Consider the following 23,164-nt stretch of genomic DNA (forward strand, 5'->3'; position numbering starts at 1 on the left):
TACTGCCAAGCTCCTAAGAGCCTCTAAATAAAGCCCCTGAGAGCCCCCGGGCACTATTTTTGAGGAGAAGGACATCAAGTGACAGATTAAATCGAGTCTGCTCCCTCAATGCTGGGGCAAAAAGCAACCTCAGCCTCTGCTCGCTGACATCTGTGAGGGTCTTAAACTGCATTTGCTGGCCGATGCTTCCCAAGGAAGCCGTTATTACATCGAGACCGGTGCACATGTGCTATTGTCTCTCCTGTTTTACACAACAACTCCACTGCTAACAGGTATTTTTGCCCAGACTCTTTCATTCTTTTTCCAGATTCTAACCATAAAATGTGTTTTAATCTCAAAGCACAGGGGAAGGGAGGAGGTTCACAAGAGCACTTTGCATTCCACCAGTAAATGTTAAATTACATTTGGTCACAACATGGTTCTAATACTAAGTTGGTCCATGCAGCAGCCACCGGAGGCTTTGCATCCAGAACAGACCAATACCTGGGGGGAGCAGGACGGACTGACGGGAGATTTTTCCATCTTAACCACTAGATTTGCCTACAGAATGCGCTACTATAATGACCATGGTTCATTTTTATAATCAGACAAAAATGGAAAGCAAAAAAAGCCAGAAATGAGGGATCTAAGTGAACACTGTAAGTGATTTATACCTTTCAAGGGGGCCCAAAGGAAAACAGCACCCGTTTTATTGTTTTGTTTTCTGCACAACTCAGAGGAGTCCATTCCATCAAAAAGACAAATATGTCAGCCAAATAAAACAACCAGGTGCATACAGCCTGGAACCTAAGTAACAGGCCACTTACATGTCCACTGGTGTTTATGAACCTTCTAGAAGCATGAAGATGATCTGTCCCTGGCCCAAAGGACCCACACACACCACAACAGGACTGGGTGCACGCACAGCCTGCTCTAATTTTAATTTTCTTTATGAGTTGGGACTTCCTATTAGAATGTTAAAAATTCCCTGAGAATAATTTAAAAATTAATACTCTTTTACTTTTGCTCCTATACTGTTCCCCTCAGGCCCAACACTGAACCAGGCACTGATAACAGGATCCCAGGAAATAATCTGTTTGATTAATTGACAGGATTGATAGTGTTTGTTTCAGTTATTCCCTGCGCCTTGCGTGTTACTATGTAGAGGAAATGAATAAATAAATAAACAATGAATGGATGGGTGGATGAATAGGGCTTCCCAAGTGATGCTAGTGGTAAAGAATCCACCTGGCAATGCAGGAGATACAAGAGATGCGGGCTCAATCCCCGGGTTGAGAACATCCCCTGGAGAAGAATATGGCAACTCACTCCAGTATTCTTGCCTAGGAAATCCCATGGACAGAGGCGCCTGGCAAGCTACAGTCTGGGGGTCACGAGCTGGTGGAAGCTGAGCACACACATGCACGTGGATGAATAGAAAATGATATTTTAGCCATATTGTATCATTTGATTCCCAGGACAAGCCTGTGAGGTAATAACAATAATAGTTAACACTTATGTTGTGCTAATTACATGCCAGCCACTATTCTAAACTCTTCACACATATTAACTCTTTTAACCCTCAAGAACTCTATGAAATAAGGACTATTATTATCCTTATCCCTATTTAACAGATGAGAAACTGTTGGAGGCATATGGAGGTCACACTGCTAGGAGGAAGCAAAGCTGAGTCCTTGCTGGATGTTCTTAAGCTCAGGTCTTCCTCTCCATTAGCTACACTTGACAGAGCAGGAAACAGCAGCTAGTGAGATTAATTTGACCAAAGCTACCTACCACATGGGTGCATACCCACGATGGTGTTCCCAAGACACTGTCAAATGACAGAGCCAGCATGAGAACCCCAAGAGTCCAACTCCAACTCCCAAGCAAGATGTCAATAAAGCTAGTTCCTGGCAAATATCTGAGATCAGAAGAGGAGAGATCATCAAGGTCGGGGAGGGGGCGGGGAACCTGAGCTACAAGGCTGGTTGTCTTAGCACTATCCTTCCAAACTGGAGGTACTAGAGGGCCCAAGGAGGAAAGAGAAAATAAAAACAAACCTGGAAAATCTTTCCAACCCAAATTCTCCTGAAATCTTTCTGTTTGGGTTAGAGACGGAGAGATTTGCCGGCATCTTCCCGTTTTTCAGGCCCTGGGAAAAGGCACAGCCAGTCCTGGGCCAAGTTCTAAGTAGAAGTTGCATGCATTACAACCTGACCGAGATTCTGAGCAAGGCTTCCAGGGATGGGGTTTTGCTATGGAGTATGTCAAAGTGTCTGGGGGTGAGGGGAACCCAGGGTGAAAGAATAGAGGCCGGGACACAATGAGCATTATAAATGGGAAGAGGCACAAAAAAAGTGGAACTGATTTCTGACATAAATGTGTAGGTGTTGATAACTGTATAACTTAAGTAATTGCCTCTGTTTTGAGAAGGCACAAGGAAGCAGGGCGACAGGCTTGGAACTGGGAAACGTTAGTCTCTTAAATGTAAGACTCCACGTTAAACTGGGTATTAAGACGGAAACCATCGTAACTGTGACTGGAGAAATGAGGGTGAACATTAGGAGAAAGAAATATCAGTGCAACAGTTTAGAAAACTTTCTTGAGCTGGAAAAGATGAAAGGAGGAGAAGAAAGCAATGGGTAATCCCCTTCCCCCTTTTTTTACACATCACACATATGGAGCTACGAAGGATGTAGGTTTGAACTGCACAGGATGGATGAATTGAAGTTTGCAGTGACAACTCTGACTCACTGCATTCCCCCAAAAGAAATATGTCTCTCAGAGAAAGCCCTTTCTAACTGGAGAGAAATACTCCCTAAGAAAGTCATAGCTTGCTGAGACTTAGGAGATTTATAAATTACCCATAATGTGAGTGATAGTCCAGACTTGCTCACAGGCTGCCAGGCAGACAAGGGCCAGGCCCCCAGGATGGTTCCATGTGGCCATTTGATTGATCAAACAGAAACCAAATGGTCCTTCCCTCTCCAAACACTGACCAACAAGAAGCAATTGCCCCACACCAAGGTCTCACTGTATGCAGCTTTCTACAAAACCAAGATGCACCTCTCTTTGGGAACTGTTGATCTGTTCTATAAAAAGGGACCTTTTGCTGGAGAAAGAGGCAAAACATATAGATACATATAAGATATATATATAAAGTTTGTTGCAAGAGATTTGCCAAATTAGCTCATCGAGGCGTCCCATAGGGAGGTCATTTAAGCGAATCTCTTTTATGAATGAAATTGAGCTTCCTGGCAGACCCCCAGTCACACCCCTACATGTACACAGAGTCCAGGGCTTCAGAGATCCCACACCTATTTCCAACAGATAACATATAAGAACTGATTTCTATTCACTGGATCCAAAAGTCCTACTTCTTGAGCTCAACGATGGGAATGAATCTGTGAGCCCTGCTGGGCTTTCTGGACACCCTCCTAATGGGTTCCAGGAATTAGCTACACTCTATTTCATGGTGATGATTTTTTTTTTTTCACGCTCAGAAGACCGCAAAAGGATTTTAACCAAAAGGAAACAAAGGTTTTCTTTTTATAAATTCGATTAGTCTTTTTCACTTTCTCTATCTCGATACATTTCTTTGAGAGGCATTTTGTACCCAGAGACCCCTTAGCAAGGCACTGTGGCATGCAGGGCGCAGTGAATTTCAGTACAAGACGTGTAGACGGAAAGTAAAAATCATAGGCACTTGCGGTCGCCAGCGAAGAAGTCAGTTTCTAAATGCCGGCATTCGGATGGCCCTGCAAGAGAAGAAAGAGCAAGTTTGCCGGTAGTGTGGGACCCTTGGCTAGGATGCGGGTGACGGGTTACCAAGCCCGCCCTCCGCTCGCCACGGCAGAATTTCCCGCCGGAGCCGGCGTCTGGGCGCCTGGTCCCCCCGCTGCACCCGGCGCCAGGGCTGCAGATAGCCCTTGGCTGCGGACTGCGGGTTCCCCCAGAAAGTGCGCCTTTTCGCCGCCGCCGCCGATGAGACTTGACTACCGGGGAGCCAGTGCGCAAAGCGCTCGCGGCACAGACTCCGCCGGGGCCCGGGGTACCCACCTGAGCAGGCTCCCCGAGGCCTCGGGTCTGAAGCCTCTCCAGTGGCCGAGGAGAGATGAGGATTTGAGCGACAGCAGTTAAGGAAAGAGTTTCTGAAACTCTCGGGGAAGCGAAGTACTGGGGCTTGGAAAATAACCGAGCCTACAGTGGGCTTTCCAAACTTGGTCTTCGCTTTTGATCACTTTTCCTGTCCCTCCTCCACCCCCCACCCCCCCACTCCGGCCTCAACCCTGGGAAAGAGCTTAAGGGCTAGGGTACTAGCCAAGTCAATCCTTCCTCCTCCTCTCCGCGCCACCCCAACTTACAGACAAGAAAATTATAAATAAATCCCAAGAGTGGTTAATGCGGGTGCATTCAGCCACCCGCGTCCCAGCACACCCCAACACGACCGCCGCCACCACCCGCTCGTCCGTCCCTCCCACCTCCGGGTAGGGGAGGGACCGGGAACCTGATCTCCGGGCTCCTGCCCCTAATATTTCCCCATCAATAATGTTGATACCATCGGGTGTGCCTCCACCCCCGCCCCCGGGACGCCGCGGCCGCCTTTTCGCCGCTTTCTGCTTGGCACGAGAAAACGAAACCTCCTCTCCCGCCCCCCTAGCCTCGGCTGGGGGCCCAGCGGGGCCTGAGGCTGGGGGACCGAGGAAGCAGGGGCTTGGGGCAGGGCGAGTGGGGGCGACCCTCAGTTCGAGGGTAGAGTGTCCAACCCGCGCCAGTGGAAGGAGAAGGAGCGAGAAGGAGCGTCCTGGGCCCAGGCCAGGCCTCATTCTAGGCTCCATCAGAAAGCGGGGGTCAGACTGGGCCGAAATAAGGTAGTTTTGCTAGTGGAAGAATCGGGCCTTGGGGAAAGGAGGCTCAACACCCTCTCTCCTTCCCAAGATCAGAGAATGAAAAGGAAAATTCCCTTCGCTGGGAATTCAGCTGTGGCCCACAAGCCTTGGGGCCCTTCGGCCCCCGTCAAACCCACCAAGGACTCTGTAGGTGTTGGGAAGACTGGGGGGTAGGGGTGGAATTTGTTGGTAGAAACACAGGCATCCAGCCCCCCAAATGTGAGTTTGAACAACTCGCCAAGCGCCTCCCCCGGGTGCGGTTCCTGTCGACCCACGAGGTCACGACCCTGGCGCAGCCGCTGCCAGACTTCGGGCCACCCCCAGTCTTTAACATGGAGCAGCCCCTAAAAGCCACGGGCCTAAGTGCCAGCCCCGTCAACCGGAGTCCCCCAGCTGCTGCCCCACCCAGGGCAGGGACCCGCGACCCCCAGTAGAGCGCGCAGGTTTCTCGAGTGAGCAGGGCGTGGGGAGGGGCTGCCGCTGTGACACCTCACTGTAGTCCCTGCCTTCTTCCGACCCGCTCAAAAGTACAAATCAACCCCCATCTGTCTAACCCCACTCTGTCTCTGTTTTTATTAATTTAATTATTTCTCTGCCTCGCGGCACACGAAGCCTCACCCGAGCGCCCTGACAGCGCGGGCGCCCGAGTCTGCGAACCACGAAACTTGGGCCCAAGACAATGGCCCGTAATTGATGTATCGCCCTCAACAATAAAGACCAATTCTCCTCTCCCCGCCATTCCGACCATCCCCCTCTTCCCATCCCCCCTCCTCCACCTCCCCTCTCCTCTCTCCGGGCCACGGACGGAAAGAAAACAAACAAAAAATTAGCGGGGGACGCTGCTCACCGAGCGAGACGGCTGCCTCTACGTCTTCGAGGACGCAGAAGAACGAAAAAAGTTATTAAAGTTTGGATCCCCCCAATTAATTCGTCTCTGCTCGCCCATTTTTAATTAAACACCGCGAAGCTGCTTCTTTGCGTGTGCATTTCGTTTGGTTGTTTGTTTTGGTGTTTTGTTGGGGGGCAGGGAGGGAAAGCTCCCCCGCCCCTTAATCTTAATCACACATAGAGCAAGTAACGAACACGTGTGACGCTAATCCCAGGAGCTTGCTGCGGCGCTTACGGCGTGATCCGGGAAGAAGGGTTTGCGGGAGCGCTAGCTCCGTTTGGTTCCTGGCAGCACGCGGTGCCCCGGAGGCCTGGACTTTCAAGAAGCCAAGATTGTTAGAGACGGATGCGGGCGAATCCAAACACGGGCAGAAACGGAGAAAAGCGTGTGCAAGTGCACGCGGCGGCGTTGGTGTACCTGGAAGAGTGTGGGTTGGGATGCCTGCGAGGATCGCAGTTTGCGGAGCAGGGGGTGGGTTTTACACGTGCTCCCGCACACTTTCCCGGGGGTCTGGGGGAAGCGAGAGGCTGGCACCCCAGGAGCACGCAGATCCATCTTTGCCGAGGGATCTCTTTAAATATTCAGTGAGAAATAATGGCATTTGAAGCACCACCTATGGAAACATTATTATCTTCATTCTTCAACATCAGCCCCACTGATAGCTTCGTTTGTCTTTTTATCAAAATCTACTGTAACCAACAGGACCTGGGGAGAAAGAGAGAGCGAGGTGCAGAGGTGTGTGTGTGTGTGTGTGTGTGTGTGATCGAGCGAGGCCACAAGAGAGGAAAAATAAGCGGGAGAAAAGGTGAATAAAGGGCGACCAAGGAGAAAGGAGAAGTTATACCAAGAGAAATAAAGTCGTCAGGAGGAAAACAGAAACATTCACCCGCACACAAAAGATTTAGATTTTAAAGAGCGGGGGAGGACCAAAGTGGCTAGAGAGACTCTTGCGGGAGCGCAGTATGGTCCGGAGTACCCGAAACTCTACTCGGAAGACTGGTGCCCACTTCGCGCGAACTGACTGTATTGCTCTCCAGGCTCCAGGGCGCTCCCGAATTGGGGCGTCCTTATGAGCCCTCTCCTTTCCCGATCGCGAGATAGGGCAGGGATTGTGTATCTGCACCCCTCCCTCGTCCCCATTACTCAACCGAAGTTTAGAGTGTCCTTCGGGCGCAAGACTTCGGGAACCAGGAGCGAGGAGACCCTGAGGCGCAAGGGGGAAGAGCTAGGCTGAGGCGAGGACTGAGCCTCAGGTTCGCGGGGGCCCGACCCCAGCGGACGGAGTGCGGGCCCCGGGATCCCCACTCCGGGCTCAGGGGCGCGGGTGGGAAGACTGCATCACAGCCTGGGGAGATGGAGCTGGTGCGAAAAGTTTGGGCGCCGCGCTCAGCAAGTGCCTGAGAAGTGGAGGCGAGCTTCTGCGGGGCCAGACAGCTGCAGACAAGGACCCCCCTCTCTCCAGGCTCAGCGCGGCCACCTCCTCGCCAAGAGCCTGGGGCACGGCCCGCTCCCCTAGGACGAAGAGCCGCGGGGTCCCGGGGATTGGCCGTGCCCGGAGCCCGGCGGGGCAGGCCAACGCCTCGCGAGGCCAGGGGAGGGTTGCAGCGTGCTGGGTAAGCGGCGGCCCCTCCCCTCCCCCCGGCTGGAGCTGAACTCGGATCCCAAGCCGGTCCCCGCTCGCCGCCCGCCCTGGGCTCGGCGGCGCCACCGCCGCCGCCGCCTCCCCGCGGAGTGACGCGCCCTGCAGCCAACCGGGGCAGCCGAGGGGGAGATCCGGGAGGGGTCCTGGGCGGAGCCGGGCCGCCCCCTTATCCCACGGGCTTGGGGCAGCTTCTCCCGAAAACTTCAGCCCTAATTGTCCTGGGAATGTCCGAGGTAGAGAAAGGGAGCGAGGGAGCAAGCGAGAAGCTGCAGGATCGGGGCCCTTTGAGGAGGAACGGGGTGGCGGGAGAGCTGCCCCTCCCCCCCAAAGCCCCAAACCCATCACGTTCCCAAACCTTTCCTTGGTCCTCTTCTCCGCGCCCCCGCGAGCCCGGGATCCAGGGGATGGAGAACTCGGGGCGAAGGAGAGCCGAGCCAGGCGGCGAGCGGGCGGGAGGCCGGGCCGCGGGCGGGAGGCGGACCGGCGTGGGGCTGGCTCTTCCCCACTCGCTTATTTTTTTTTTTTTATGGGGGTAGGGGTGGGCTGCTTTCTGGTAGCTCTTAAAGAAACGAAGAAACACTCACGAAACGGGACTTCCTCCCCCCAAATCCCGCCACGGGACTCCCTCCCCCCGCGGGCCGGCGCGCCTAGCGCCGGAGTTGGGAAGTTCGCCGCGCGCCCGCAGCCCGGGTCCCCAGCCCCCGCCGCCCAGCCCCACCCCCGACCCAGGGAGGCTTAATTCCGGGGAGGGCATGCTAATTTGGGTCGGCCCAGCCCGGGATGGGGGGGGCGAGGGAGGGAGGGGGGCGCAGGCCGGGGCGCCCGGTGCTCAGAGGCGAGGAGGCAGGCCCCCGGCGGCCCGGCCGCGGAGTCCCGGGCGGTCGCGAAGAGGGTTAACCCAGTGTCGGGCGGCGCGGCGCGCAGAGCCAGCCCCGCGGCCGGCTTATTGGGCCAGCGCGCGGAGAGACAGGGGTCTGCAGCAAATCACGAACTAATTGATTAAGGCGAGCGGGTTTGAATAGCGCTGGCCCGGTGCCAATCGCCTTTCAAAGAGCCCCTCTATGATTAATCGCAATGCATTATTGATAATCATAATTATAGCAGGACACATGCGCGCTGCGCCCGGGGCCGGGGAGCCGGGGAGGGGGCGGGCGGGCCGGCGGGCGGGGGGAGCCGCCGCCGCCGCCGCCGCTCGATTTCCGTAATTTTGAGAAGATTTTTTTTTAGTAATTTTTTATTCTGCCCCAGCTGATGTTTGAGCCAGCATGTCGCGGAGGAAGCAAGCGAAGCCTCAACATTTCCAATCCGACCCCGAAGTGGCCTCGCTCCCCCAGCGAGATGGTGAGTGCTCCGGCCCGCGCCGCGGACACACACGCGCACACACGTACTCGCACTCACACTCACGCACACTCGCACCCACGCACACGCGGCTGGCCCCCGCGCCCACCGCCCAGCCGCCGCGATCCGAATCACCCTTTCGACTCCGCGATTTTTTTTTTTTTTGATTTTCAATTTGCCTTTGCTGGGCTTCCCCACCCCCAATCCCCCTGCCCCGAGGAAAGCAAACACTTCTCCAGGCAGGATCTTTCCGGAGTTGTTGGGTCCTCCTGCGGGGAGGAGAGAGGGCTCGCCGGCCTTGCTCCTGCATCCCGGCTATCCCCGGGAGCGGATCCCGGGACCCTCCGAGCTGCGGCCGGGGCCCGGGTGCCCGGCGGGGCGCGGGTGCGGACAGAGGCCGTCGGCGCCTGCCTGCGCGGTGGTCCACGCGCTCCCCGGCCAGAGCCCGAGGCCCGGCCTGGCCTCCGCCGCCCTGGTCCTGCTGCCTGCGGGAAGGAAGTTTACTTTGTGCTCCGGGCTGAACTTGGAACGTGGAGGGGAGCTCTCTGCGCCGCCCTCCCTTCTTCTCCGGCGATCCCACTCCTCCTGGGCCCGCGCCGCGGAATGGGGTGCCTGTGGGAGTTCGGAGCTCCAAGAAGATGGGAACCTCTATTGGGGCGACCGTGCCTGACAAGCTGGGGTAGAGGCCGAGTTGGAGAGTGCTCTTTGCTGTCTGGGTGCTCCCCAGACAGAGTGCAGGCGGACGGGGGAAAGTGTCGGGGTCCGGCTATCCCACTTTATCCCCGCATCTCTTCTCCCAACACATGCACACTCGGTGCCCCCAAGAAATCTTTAGACTCGGTCGGCTCCCGCTAAGGATCCTGGTACCTCGCACTTCCAGGAGTCGTAAGGGTAGTTTTTCAGAGCTGGAGGTGGGGTGGGCTATCTAGCCACGAGGGAGTCCCCCCTAAAACAGAGGCACTCGCTTCCTCCGATGGAGGCTACAACTGCCGGGTCCCAAAGGGAATGAACAAGTCCAGAACAAAGTTTGTGTGACGGAGCTAAGGCCGAGAGTGGCAGAGATCCGAGCAGGGAATTGGGGATAGGGAGACACCTTGGGTCCCTTTTTATCCCTAAAAAATATTACACTTTAGGGGCCTCCGAACTCCCAGGCCCAAGGCCGGAGGCGATGGAGAGGCGCCCGGGCTCGATTCCCCAGCACAGTGCTCGCTTCTCGGTTGCAGAGGTTCGAGGGGCAACCCCCGAGCGGTCTCCGTGACTCGGGATGTCTCTCGGGGTGCTCCAGAGTCTGGCGTCATTTTGGGGTGTAGAGCAAGGAGCTGGACCCCGATAGGGCTCGGAAGCCTGCCCTTTGGTCGGCACCTCCGTCCTCTAAACTCTGCGGCCGCCGGGCCCTCGCGGTCCTCGGGTCCTTCCTTAGAGGCCTGCTTCTCTGCAGAGCTGGGGCGCAGGGACCCACGAAGAACCCAGGCGGAGAAGCCGAGGGACTCTCACCCCCTTCACCCCGGCTGTCGGGAAAGGGGACTCCTGTGGAGGGGGGTGATCCCTGTAAGAAAGGAGGGAGAACAGACACAGATAAAGATATTTGTGTACAATATTTGGTCGCCTCCACTCCAGTACTTTCTCAAGCTTCAAGCCTTATCCAGAGCCTCTGATTCCTCAGTCCCCTGAGAACCCGTGATCCCGAGTTTTCTACCCAGGCGAGACTGGGTACTCAAGGTACAGCGAGGTGAAATTATCCAAGGCCGCTGCCACAGTATTTTTCCGGGTTTTCCCAGCTGGCTTCTTCTGCATCTCGCCCCCACACCATCTTTGCTAAAGTTTCTGGTGAGATCTTCCTCACTGTAATACTGTTCAAGTCAACAGTTTTTAAAGGACCAAACCTAACGGGAGGAAAGGAAAGATTTATTTTTAAGTCTTTTTTTTTGTAATTAATGTGTACTGATTTTATACATTTTCAAAAAAGGAGAAAAAAAATAAAGACTTGGGCTTCACAGAGAACTGATGCTTGCTAGATCTTTACCTTTTTCCTGTCGCCTTCGGAATCCGGAATTTTTAATAGTTAAGGCTTCTCATAAAGCAATAGTATAAAAGGAGTTCACTACCTCTGACCATTATTATTTATTAGGACTGTTTTTTTGGTTTATTTGGGCTTTGAGGTAAGTTAGTTAAGTTGCATCAAGTTTCCTTTCTTTCATTTTTCCCTTTCTTTTACTTTATTCCTTCCTTCCTTTCCTTTTTCTTTCTTTTTTATCCCCCAAAGCTGGTTCATTGTCCTAAGAGGCAGTAAACTGGTAGGGGCACCAAAGGAAACACTCCCCTCTCGGCCTCCTTTCTCACCTCTCCCCACCCCCCTCCATTTCTCCAGTTGTAATGGTTTTAGGTTATGACTGTTTTTACATGGTTGAACAATAAGTTTGGGAGAAACTGCCTAGAGGGTAGATTTTGTAATAGGGTTACAGGATTTAGTATGTTGTAATAATATTAGTACACAACTAATCCTCCTCCATGTCTGATTTTACAGGAGGGCCTTACACACTCCAATTCTTTTTATTTGGGAGTAGTTGTGAGATAGAGAACTGAGCGATCATGTCTCCAAGTTACCTTTAAAAAGTCACCACCTTTCATGCACTGTATCCAGCCACCCATTCTCCTGTCCACACAGAACACACACTTCAAGGAGTCATTGGAGTTCTGTTTTTTCAGTTTGCGGGTTTGTTTGTTTGTTTAATCTACATGAAAGTTGTTAAATTTTTAGAAGATTAACCTTCCTTAAACACTGTGGTTACTTTTTTTTTTTTTTTCTTTCTTGAGATGGGCTTAAAACATGGCAAAGGAAATGTTGAACCTATCAAATTAAAGCTAGTTGGTGGTGCCCTCAGCAGATGCTGGCACCTCCGATTTCATGATTTCGGTCCAGAGTGAGACCTAGAAAAGTTTGTAGGCCCCCCGTTACAGTTGCCCTGAAGGAGCGACTCCCAAGGCTGAGAGCAGTCAGGCTTACTGTGCGGCATGTCACGCCTGTGTGTGTTTGAGTGTGTGCGTGCGTACAAAGAAAATCCGAGCTAGGCTCAGCAATCTCCAGGATAACTTCATCAGAACAAGTTCAAAAAAACAAGATCATTTGGTCACTCTTACGATGTTCATATTTTAATTCCATTTTTGGTGCTGCTATATACTCTCCTAAAATAAACTGGGAGACGTTTACTGTTTCTTATGAACCTAAGAGTATGGCACCTATTACTTGTCTCTTAAATGATGTTCAACAAGTCTCAAATTACTTGTAGAAAGATAACTGCCACTGGGAAAATTATTTAGCAAGGTAAATAATTTTGAGGAAAGAGAACATTAGAATGGAATGATTTTGTATGTGGATTCTTTACTAGTGATGCAGATTTCAGGTGTGTGTGTATCTGTGTGTGTTGGCTTTTTCTTCTTGGGTAGTGTTTTTTAAGATTCCTGGAACGACATGTTTGGCCCACTCATACTCCATTCATTTATTAAGAACGTATTTCTGTGCCCAGCTTTTTCAAGGAAAAGATCATATTGGAAGGAAGATAAAAACATCATGAACTGCAGATAAAACACTGCCTCTCATATAAAGTATCATAAAAAATTCCTCTTATTTATATTAATAATGAAATTCTATTATTTACCAAAGTAATTTACTCATTGTGAGCAGCTTAATGGCAACACATTGATTTCTGGGCCCAAAAGGTTAGAGAGAACTATAATTAATTGCTTTTTTTGAAAAACCGACACCTGCATGATAAGGCAGTTGTAAAGAACTCCTGTTTAATCAGGCCTATTTTAAGTTTGTGGCATCATGGAAGATTTTGGATGAGAAAATGCAAGCTCTTTTGGGGGATTTCCTGGAGGCCTTACATATTTCCTAAAATGTTACAAACAAACAAACACAAACAAGTGAAAGGTAGAAGGGCATGAGAGAGCGTGTATGAAAGTGAGTTTGTGATCCCCAATGTTTTGTGGTTTATTTTACATCCAGGTTCACCTATGGTTTATAGGAACAAGTGTCAATTTATAGGTTATTCTTTGGGGACTTTATTTCATTTCTTTCTGCTTTGGCAAGTAGCAAGTTGTCTTGACCCACAGTCCTTTAGAAAGCAAAAATCTGAATTTTTGAGGCAGAGATCTCACAGAAAAGTGGGGGTGGGAGTTAGGTAGACCAGCAGTTCAGTTTTTTTGAAATTGAGAAAAGCCAAGCTCAGTGGAGTAGCCAGAACTAATTCCTTCTGCAGACTTAATTCGGTTTCTCTAAGGTAACCTCCTGATACCGCTCGCCCAGTCTTCCCAAATATTCTTAGATTACCAAAAGGGCAGTCATGGAGCATTTGAAGGGAGGAGGTGGTAAATTATCCCAAGAAGCAGCACCCCTCCCCCTCCAAAAGAAAAAAGTCGCTGTACCAGACTTTGGAAAACGTAGACGTGTGGAGCTGTTTTAACCTTTGCTGGCCTCCTCCCATGCAGGGGTGACAAGGTCCAGATCATAATATGTCCTTCAGGATCTTCCCAGTGACCCCCAAATTGAGTCTTGCTAGTCACTTAGCAGGAAGTTCGGAGTTTATTTTAGTTTCACCTTATCAGCTTGGCTTCTTTTCCTAACCTTATTCCCCTGTCACCCTCAGATGCCAGACCCCCAAAGGGGAAGATTGACAGGTAGTTCCCATAGCTCAGTTTTACCCTCAAACAACAGGGATTTAGTTTCTTGTGCCTTTGCCAATGTTTATGTAGTCAAAGTTTAGATCTCGCCTTAAGCAGTCTCTTTTACGCGTCACTGGAAGAGGAAAGCCACAAAGAAGTTTTTGAACAAACCCTTGCAACTGGAACCCCATCTAGTGTTCAGTTTGATTCATCCAAGGGGAAGATATTTTCCCCCTTTCATTTATTGTGTACATTAGGTGGGCTGGTATCATGATTTTCAAAGGACTGTCTTGTCCGTGTTGTTATTTTGTCAGAGATTTCCCCTTGTATTCTTCCACTCGAGAACACGCTAATCCCAGTCAGAACACTGAGGGGACTTGAAGGGAGCCAGTAAAATGTGTCATCTGGCTACAGATCTCACAGAAGAAACTTAAGACATTACAGAAAATATGCAGAGCATATGTGGTGGTGTTTAAATTGCTGTGGAATCTCAAGCTGAACATTCAGATGCAGGTTTTTCCCAGGTCTGTGCAAGAAAAAGAAAAAGAGAAAAACCAATCAATCAGAAATGTTTGTGATAGCCTTTCGAAATTGGTCTACCAAAAGGAACAGCCAGTTAAAACTAGAGGCTCCAAGATCTTGTGGGGTTTTATTAAAAACATTAATGTGATCTGAAGGTACTGGGAAGTCAAGCGAAGGGTCTTTCTGAGAAGCTCCAAAAAAAGAAAACTCGATGTGGTACAGTAGGGCTGTTGTTTTGTTTTGTTTTCCTGGCTGGCCTAACCTTTCAGCATGGGGCATAGTTTTATTTTTGTTTTCTCAGCAGACAGATATACTGGAACACTTCAATTTTCTGCCTCCTATTCTGCAGTGTTTAGTTCAGATGATGAAAAGCTGACATATTTGAATTGGACAACAAGAACCTAAATAGTACAAGGAGAACTAAAACATCTGGGATTTTCATATAAATTGGATAAAGCTATAAGATCACCTCTTCCTCTGGCCCAGAGGGGAGTAAAAGAAACCCAGAAAATTCCAAAAATCTTTTTGTGTGTTCATACTTAGAAAACCATCTCTTCTTAAATTTTCCTGTATGATCGCGATGACAAAATTAATTTGTATGCATAATCCATAGAAGAGGAACTAGAATATTGTTTTTACTACAGTACTGAGAACAAGGCAACTATATTTACTATAATGGGGTCACCAGTTGCAATCTTGTGTAACAGATTATTGAGAGAGATAGAAGATAGCCAGATGGTCAAAAAAATGAATTAGAATATGTTAGTTTGTGATGTGAGTGTGTGTATGTGTGTGTGTGCAACTTATTGCAACTTAAAATATTCCCTTTGGTAGTTAAAGATTCAAACTAGACCTCATGTTTTGTCCTTTTTTTTTCATATAAAGCTGTTTCATTGGAATTCTGTTCAGAAGGCAGATGGATTTAAAGTTAAGAACTATTATAATATAGTGACACCTGCTTTGAAATAAATCAAAATAGGTATCAGGATTTTTTTTTTTTTGGTGTTCATAAACATCAGGAAATTAAATTAGTTGACTCTACAGTGAGATCAAATGTCAGCTTATTAAAATGTTGTGAAAATCTAAGCTAAAATATGGGCAGCTTTTTTAACACAGTCTCTTTCTTAGAAGCAAGTAGGCACTTATTTTTAAGTGTCTATATTTTCCTTCCAGTTAGCACAACCCTAAATACAAAAATGTTCAGGTCGAAAAACTTGAAAATTCTCAGATAAGTCTTGAAGCAGCACAAATGCAGAACTGGAGCACAGGAAAGTAATAATCAGCTAAATCCTGTAAAGTAACCTTTTTCAAATTTTCTCTATATTATGAGAATATCAGATGTTTGCAAGTTATAAAGAATTAAAAACGTCCTTTAATCGTGAACACAGATGTGCTAAATATTTGAAGCAACTACATTGTAATGTGTACAATTGATGAAGTCAGTTTTCTGATTTCCCTTGCTAGTTATTTAGTTCTGAATCTGTCATTATTTGTCTAAGCCCAGCTGACCAAGCAAAACTGTGTTTTAAAGTGGCTTTATGTTTTGATAAATGTGAGCTGGTTGAAAAGTATTTTCCACTGAATGCAGAGCTTAATAGAACATGCTGACATAATAGTTTTAATGCATTTTGTTGAAAATGTGTGAACAAACAGAATAGCTTTTGTTCCTTCATAATTGGCTGTAAAAGTAGATGGAAACATAACCATTACATATGGAAATGTGCAAAGAGAAAGAAATAACATTTCGGTTGAATATATTAGGAATTGCATTTTCTAGTTTAAAATAAGCATCTGAAATGGATGCATCATTTAAAATTGGTTGTCAAAATAAGAAGCTTTAAACAGAATTTTTGTCACATTATTTTCGTCCCCAGTTAAGCAACATAACTTTAGCGAATTTCGTTTAATATTTTGTTTACATTATTTTTAAGTAAGGCGAGAGACAGAGCTTAAAACAGCACCTTGAATGTGCAGAGGAATCCTGTGCCAATTAGGATGATTAAACATTAAATTAAAACTGAATCATTATTGGTATTTTCTGCTCTAACCAAGATTTGTTTGGTATTGTTAATGCATTTTGCACTATACCCTTACGGAAATTAAAAGATGGGTATTAGGGAAGCTAGCTTGTTAAGTATAACTTAGCTACTCAAACAACCCTCCCAGTGAATGAAGTGTGCATACATTTGGCATACTTTACCAGGGTTTCTAATCATCTGCGGCATCACTCAAGGCAAACAGAGTTAAGGAATTTTCAGAAGTTAGTATTTGGGTATTAATTATATTTTCTAGAATGTAAAACTACTCAAGCTTTTTTGTTTTTTGTTTTTTTATGTTTACTGCAAAGAGGCAAATGGCTGACTCTTTTGACTCAATTCTAAGTTTACCGAAAAAAAGCAGCATTTTGATTTTGCATTTATTCATATTTGCAATTAGTTTTTTTTTTTTCCCCCTGCAAGTTTTCTGGGAGATTCAATTTGGAAGTCATGGAAACTAACTATTATCTGATTCAGTTCTGCAGAAAAGCATGCAGGGAGGTAATCCTTGAATTAAACAGTTTTTTTTTTTTTTTCACAGCCTACGGAGATGACCACACACCATTTGTACAACAGAAGTTGGTGTTCCCCATGCTGGGCAAACAATGGGACGCCATCCTGTCTTTGAATAGGATGTTAGCTTGGAGTTGGAGATTTTTATGTTTAATTTACAAATGGATCTTAGTGAGAAGAAATCTGAGCAACCAGTGGAAACAAACATGAAATAAAGGGATTTTATAATGAAAGGTTCGGGACAATCTGTTAAACAATTGATAACAGTTAAGAGCAAACTGTTTTTAAAGGCATTTCAGACAAGGAGAATTGCAAAGCATTTCCAAACTAGAAAACAAGAATTATTTCTTCACTTCCCCTTAACTGCACATCTTTCTTTAAGTTGATATTTAATCAGAAATGTAAATCTTGTGCCAGTTTTTATAGATAGAGCACTTTTGATGAAATATTTACAGGCATAATGTTGCCATTTGGAGGAGAGTGGCATATATTCCTTGATTAGTGGAATGGTAGCCAGTTGCATTCTTTAATTTTAAAAATAAACATGCCACAGCCTGATATATAGGTGCCAGGCAGGCCTTGTAACGGATTTTGATCGTTGTGTTTCTTGTGTGTGTGTGTGTCTCATTGCTTTCTCTTGTATTCAGCTGAGTCTTGAGTGTCCAGAGGATTTGTTACTGATGTGGCTAAAGTGTGTTTGTCACGGATCAGACGTAGCTCAGGTTCCAGGTAGGGGCTGGAGGTGATTTTCAAGTTGTCAGTCTTCACCTTGGTGATAGGCATTTTTTTTTCCCCTTGTCAACCACTGATTGGAACCTGAATGACTACAAATTAGTTTAGTGACAGAACAAACTGTCACAGATATCTTTGAGTCAGTTGAAAATGAATAAGGTTGACAGAAACTCAGGAGCCTAATAAGTCCTCAGGATGGTGGCTGGACCCTCTCTGGATGGACGAGTATACAATAAGGTGTATAAAATATTGGAAATCAATATTTTGCTATGGAATTTCATTATGCACCAACGTCTGCAGTTCATAGTATTTTATATTTTGATGGATTACCTGAAGGCTGCGGCTCTCAGAGATACCAGATTGATAGGGAGTCTTCCAACAGCCTAAACATTTAATCAAGAACGTTCTTAAGGAATATTGATTGGTTTTCTGGGGCCATAGTTTTTTGAGTTTTGCAGGGAGAAAAGAGTTGATCCACCCCCATTCTCTCTTTTTTTGAAGTCCTGGATGACTCTGGGTGACTCCTGCTAACCCTGCTCCTTTTCATGTTTGCAGGAGACACAGAGAAGGGTCAACCCAACCGCACCACTAAGACCAAGGATGCCCACGTCTGTGGCCGGTGCTGCGCCGAGTTCTTCGAATTGTCAGATCTTCTGCTCCACAAGAAGAACTGTACTAAAAACCAATTAGTTCTAATCGTAAATGAAAGTCCAGCCTCCCCACCTGAAACCTTCTCAAGCCCCAGCCCCCCTCCCGATCATCCCCAGGAACAAATGAATGACACGGCTAACAAAAGAGAGCAAGGAGAGTGCAGCGACCTGGCAGAAGCCCAGGCACCGGACAGGGAAGAGTCCATGGAGGTGGAGGCCCCGGCAGCTCCCAAAGGCACCAGTGGGCCCCTGAGTAGCGGTGGCGACAGCAGTGTCCCCCCTAGCTGCAGCAGCAGCAGCTCCAGCGCAGGTACCTCAGCGATCACAACCTCTCTACCTCAACTCGGGGACCTGACAACACTGGGCAACTTCTCCATGATCAACAGCAATGTCATCATCGAGAACCTCCAGAGCACCAAGGTGGCGGTGGCCCAGTTCTCCCAGGAAGCGAGGTGCAATGGGGCCTCCGGGGGCAAGCTGGCCGTCCCAGCCCTGATGGAACAGCTCTTAGCTCTGCAGCAGCAACAGATCCACCAGCTGCAACTGATCGAACAGATTCGTCACCAAATATTGCTGTTGGCTTCTCAGAACGCAGACCTGCCAACCTCTTCCAGTCCTTCTCCAGGTACTTTACGAACATCTGCCAACCCCTTGTCCACCCTCAGCTCCCATTTATCTCAGCAGCTGGCGGCGGCAGCTGGGTTAGCACAGAGCCTCGCGAGCCAATCTGCCAGCATCAGCGGTGTGAAACAGCTCCCCCCTATCCAGCTACCTCAGAGCAGTTCCGGCAACACCATCGCCCCCACACACAGCGGCTCTTCCCCCAACGTTCACATACTGGCGGCAGCAGTTCCCACCCCATCCTTGGAAAAAGTGGCTTCGAGCGCGGGTGCCTCCCACACCAGCAACCCCGCGGCCTCTGCCTCATCCTCACCAGCTTTTGCAATAAGCAGTCTGTTGAGTCCTGCATCTAATCCACTTCTACCTCAGCCAGCCCCCGCTAACTCGGTTTTCCCCAGCCCTTTGCCCAACATTGGAACGACAGCAGAGGACTTAAACCCCTTGTCCGCCTTGGCCCAGCAAAGAAAAAGCAAGCCACCAAATGTCACCGCCTTCGAAGCCAAGAGCACTTCGGATGAGGCGTTCTTCAAACACAAGTGCAGGTTCTGTGCAAAGGTCTTCGGAAGCGACAGTGCCTTGCAGATCCACCTTCGTTCCCACACCGGAGAGAGGCCATTCAAGTGCAACATCTGCGGGAACAGGTTCTCCACCAAGGGGAACCTCAAAGTCCACTTTCAGCGCCACAAAGAGAAGTACCCTCATATCCAGATGAACCCCTACCCCGTGCCTGAGCATTTGGACAACATACCCACCAGTACCGGCATCCCCTACGGCATGTCCATCCCTCCAGAAAAGCCGGTCACCAGCTGGCTAGACACCAAACCCGTCCTGCCCACCCTGACCACTTCTGTCGGCCTGCCGTTGCCCCCCACCCTCCCAAACCTCACCCCCTTCATCAAGACCGAAGAGCCAGCCCCCATCCCCATCAGCCATTCTGCCGCCAGCCCCCCGGGCTCCGTCACAAGCGACTCTGGGGCCCCCGAGCCGGCCACGAGAAACCCGGGTGGGCTCCCAGAGGAAGCGGAAGGCCCCACTGGGCCCCCTCCTGGCAGCAAAAGTGAAGAGAGCATTGCGGTCCCCAGCTTGGTCCCAGCCCCGAACGCTGGCGTGCTGAGCTCCCTGGCATCCGACGGCGGTCCGGGCAGTGCCTCGACTTTCACCAACCCTTTGTTGCCGCTCATGTCCGAGCAGTTCAAGGCAAAGTTTCCCTTTGGGGGACTCTTGGACTCAGCCCAGGCCTCAGAGACATCCAAGCTTCAGCAACTGGTCGAAAACATTGACAAGAAGGCCACTGACCCCAATGAGTGTATCATCTGCCACCGGGTCCTCAGCTGTCAGAGCGCCTTGAAGATGCACTACCGTACCCACACCGGGGAGAGGCCCTTCAAGTGTAAGATCTGCGGCCGGGCTTTCACCACAAAAGGGAACCTGAAGACCCACTACAGCGTCCATCGAGCTATGCCCCCACTCAGAGTCCAGCATTCCTGCCCCATCTGCCAGAAGAAGTTCACAAACGCCGTGGTCCTACAGCAGCACATCCGAATGCACATGGGGGGCCAGATCCCCAACACCCCGGTCCCTGACAGCTACCCCGAGTCCATGGAGTCCGACACGGGCTCCTTTGATGAGAAAAATTTTGATGATCTAGACACCTTCTCCGATGAAAACATGGAAGACTGTCCCGAGGGCAGCATCCCGGACACACCCAAGTCCGCAGATGCGTCCCAAGACAGCCTGTCTTCCTCGCCTTTGCCTCTAGAGATGTCGAGCATCGCCGCTTTGGAAAATCAGATGAAGATGATCAATGCCGGCCTGGCGGAGCAGCTGCAGGCCAGCCTGAAGTCGGTGGAGAACGGGTCAGTCGAGGGGGACGTCCTGACCAACGATTCGTCCTCAGTGGGTGGCGACATGGAGAGCCAAAGCGCAGGCAGCCCAGCCATCTCAGAGTCTACCTCCTCCATGCAGGCTCTGTCCCCATCCAACAGCACCCAGGAATTCCACAAGTCACCCAGCGCCGAGGAGAAGCCACAGAGAACAGGGCCAAGCGAGTTTGCCAATGGTTTGTCTCCCGCCCCAGTGAATGGTGGGGCTCTGGATTTGACATCTAGTCACACAGAGAAAATCATCAAAGAAGATTCTTTGGGAATCCTCTTCCCTTTCAGAGACCGGGGTAAATTTAAAAACACTGCTTGCGACATTTGTGGCAAAACCTTTGCTTGTCAGAGTGCCTTGGACATTCACTACAGAAGTCATACCAAAGAGAGACCATTTATTTGCACAGTCTGCAATCGTGGCTTTTCCACCAAGGGTAATTTGAAGCAACACATGTTGACACATCAGATGCGGGATCTACCATCACAGCTCTTTGAGCCCAGTTCCAACCTTGGCCCCAATCAGAACTCGGCGGTGATTCCCGCCAACTCGTTGGCATCTCTCATCAAGACAGAGGTCAACGGCTTCATGCATGTGACTCCTCAGGACAGTAAGGACACCCCCACCAGTCACGTCCCTTCTGGGCCTCTGTCTTCCTCCGCCACGTCCCCAGTTCTACTCCCAGCTCTGCCCAGGAGAACCCCCAAACAGCACTACTGCAACACGTGTGGTAAGACCTTCTCCTCGTCGAGTGCCCTGCAGATTCACGAGAGAACTCACACTGGAGAGAAACCCTTTGCTTGCACTATTTGTGGAAGAGCTTTCACAACAAAAGGCAATCTTAAGGTACTTCACTCCATCTGCACCTCACCCACACCCACCCCAGCAGCCTTCTTTTTTTTGAGGCCATTGAGGGTTTGTAAGGCACGCTCCCAGAGTCTTTGGTCCAGACAGTCAGGGGGCGAGTTCTCGCTCGAGAACCTGCTACCATATGGCTTATCTGGAGAAGTGTGGGTGCCTATGCAGGTCAGGATCATGGCAGGGAGCAGGGCAGGCTGCAGCCTGCGGAACAGTCAGAGCACCTTGAATAATTTGGTACCTAAGCAAAGCAGCGGCCTGGCCCTGTTGTCTCGCTAAGTGCACCTAATGAATTGCTCTACCTACCAGGTCAGACAGCCCCACATTGCCATGGGGTATTGATTAAAGACCTCCATGTGGCCTGTGTGCTGCCTGTATCACTTAATAATTACAGTTCTCCTCTGCGTGGGCATCTATTTTTTTCATAACTCTGCAGTCCAGCGTGGTTTGTCTTTCTAAAAACAGTAACGTCACCACTCTGCTAATGGGTATTATGATAATTGATCATACAACATTTCCTACTGATACGTGTTGGAAAGAAAGCAAATATGCTTAAGTTCTAGAGCAACAGTTGAGCGCTCTTACTGTGTACATTTTTCTGTTGACAGAGTATTTCTCTAGAGATTGCTGCCAGTAATGCGAGATGAATAATTACTTTCTGGCTTTTTCGCTCCATGCACAGGCCCTCCATTGGGCAATCAGTGAGGGGCACTCTCTTCCCATCTGAAAAGGACATTTATAGGGTAAAGGGTGTCAGATACAATACTTGCCATGGCAATGAGAGTGGACATAACAATTCTCACCCTGAAAGGAGCTATCTGCAACTGACTGGCTTGCTCAAGGCCATTATAAGCTAAATACAGGTAATAAAAAAGGAGTAAGTAAGGCATCCTTGCCCAGGCAGAGGAGAGGTGGACCAGCGTTGCAGAGAGTGGACACCTTATTACTAGCAGACTGGAGGGGACGGTTCTTGTTACCCTTCCCACTGTCCGGCATGTAATAAGAATAGACACTGCGGCCACTGGCCCTGTCGAGTGTTGGGATGTGAGTTGAGACAGATTCAACTATTAAGCTTCTCCCTTCTCTCCCCTTTTTTTTTCTTCTCCCTCCTCACCTCTCTCCCCCCATCCCAGGTACACATGGGCACTCACATGTGGAATAGCACCCCCGCCCGCCGGGGTCGCCGGCTCTCTGTGGATGGCCCTATGACATTTCTAGGAGGCAATCCTGTCAAGTTCCCAGAAATGTTCCAGAAGGATTTGGCGGCCAGGTCGGGAAGCGGGGATCCTTCCAGTTTCTGGAATCAGTACGCAGCCGTGCTTTCCAACGGGCTGGCAATGAAGGCCAACGAGATCTCCGTCATTCAGAATGGGGGCATCCCTCCAATTCCTGGAAGCCTGGGCAGTGGAAGCAGCTCACCTATTAGTGGGTTGACGGGAAACCTGGAGAAGCTCCAGAACTCAGAGCCCAGCGCGCCCCTGGCCGGCCTGGAGAAGATGGCAAGCAGCGAGAATGGAACCAACTTCCGTTTCACCCGCTTCGTGGAAGATAGCAAAGAGATCGTCACAAGTTAAAGGCCCTCTGGCTGGAGAGAGAGCATCCCCCATTCAGAATGAGACCCACAGTTGCCTCCTCCTCCTTGCCCTGTGCCTCCCCCACCCTTCTGGTCCCCCCCCCCAACCCCAGATCTCTGAACTACAATGTTCTGAAGACATTCTTTTGTACCTTGGTTCAACTTCTAGAGTTCTAAGAAAGCTTATTTATTAGTGATATAACCTGGCTTTGCAAACAGAATGCAAGCGTTAACTTTGGTCTTCTGTATTTTTGGACTAAATACTAATTGACTGGAGTCCTGTAAACTTGCTGTAACATTTATGGCAATTGCAAGTTGCCCTGCTAGGCGGTCTTAATCTGGCATTAACTTATTTTCTATATCCAGTTTAATATGAATCTGGTGTTGA

The 23,164-nt window shown here is 49.4% G+C and overlaps 1 protein-coding gene across 1 annotated transcript; it reads left to right on the forward strand.

The window, feature by feature from the left end:
• The first annotated feature begins 8,664 nt into the window (after nt 1-8,664).
• On the forward strand, nt 8,665-22,777 carry SALL1 (spalt like transcription factor 1). The gene is made up of 3 exons (XM_081510294.1): nt 8,665-8,740; nt 17,758-21,191; nt 22,337-22,777. Exons 1-3 carry the CDS (start codon nt 8,665-8,667, stop codon nt 22,775-22,777), a joined length of 3,951 nt encoding a protein of 1,316 aa, XP_081366420.1.
• The last annotated feature ends 387 nt before the right edge of the window (nt 22,778-23,164 follow it).

Source organism: Giraffa tippelskirchi, chromosome 7 (assembly GCF_054371585.1).
Source record: "Giraffa tippelskirchi isolate mGirTip1 chromosome 7, T2T-mGirTip1v1.2.pri, whole genome shotgun sequence".
Classification (NCBI taxonomy): Eukaryota; Metazoa; Chordata; class Mammalia; order Artiodactyla; family Giraffidae; genus Giraffa; species Giraffa tippelskirchi.

Coding starts and splice junctions, on each gene's coding strand:
- SALL1 (XM_081510294.1), top strand. CDS start 8,665: ATGTCGCGGAGGAAGCAAGCGAAGCCTCAACATTTCCAATCCGACCCC. Junction 8,741..17,757: donor CTCGCTCCCCCAGCGAGATG/GTGAGTGCTCCG, acceptor TCATGTTTGCAG/GAGACACAGAGAAGGGTCAA. Junction 21,192..22,336: donor CAACAAAAGGCAATCTTAAG/GTACTTCACTCC, acceptor CCCCCATCCCAG/GTACACATGGGCACTCACAT.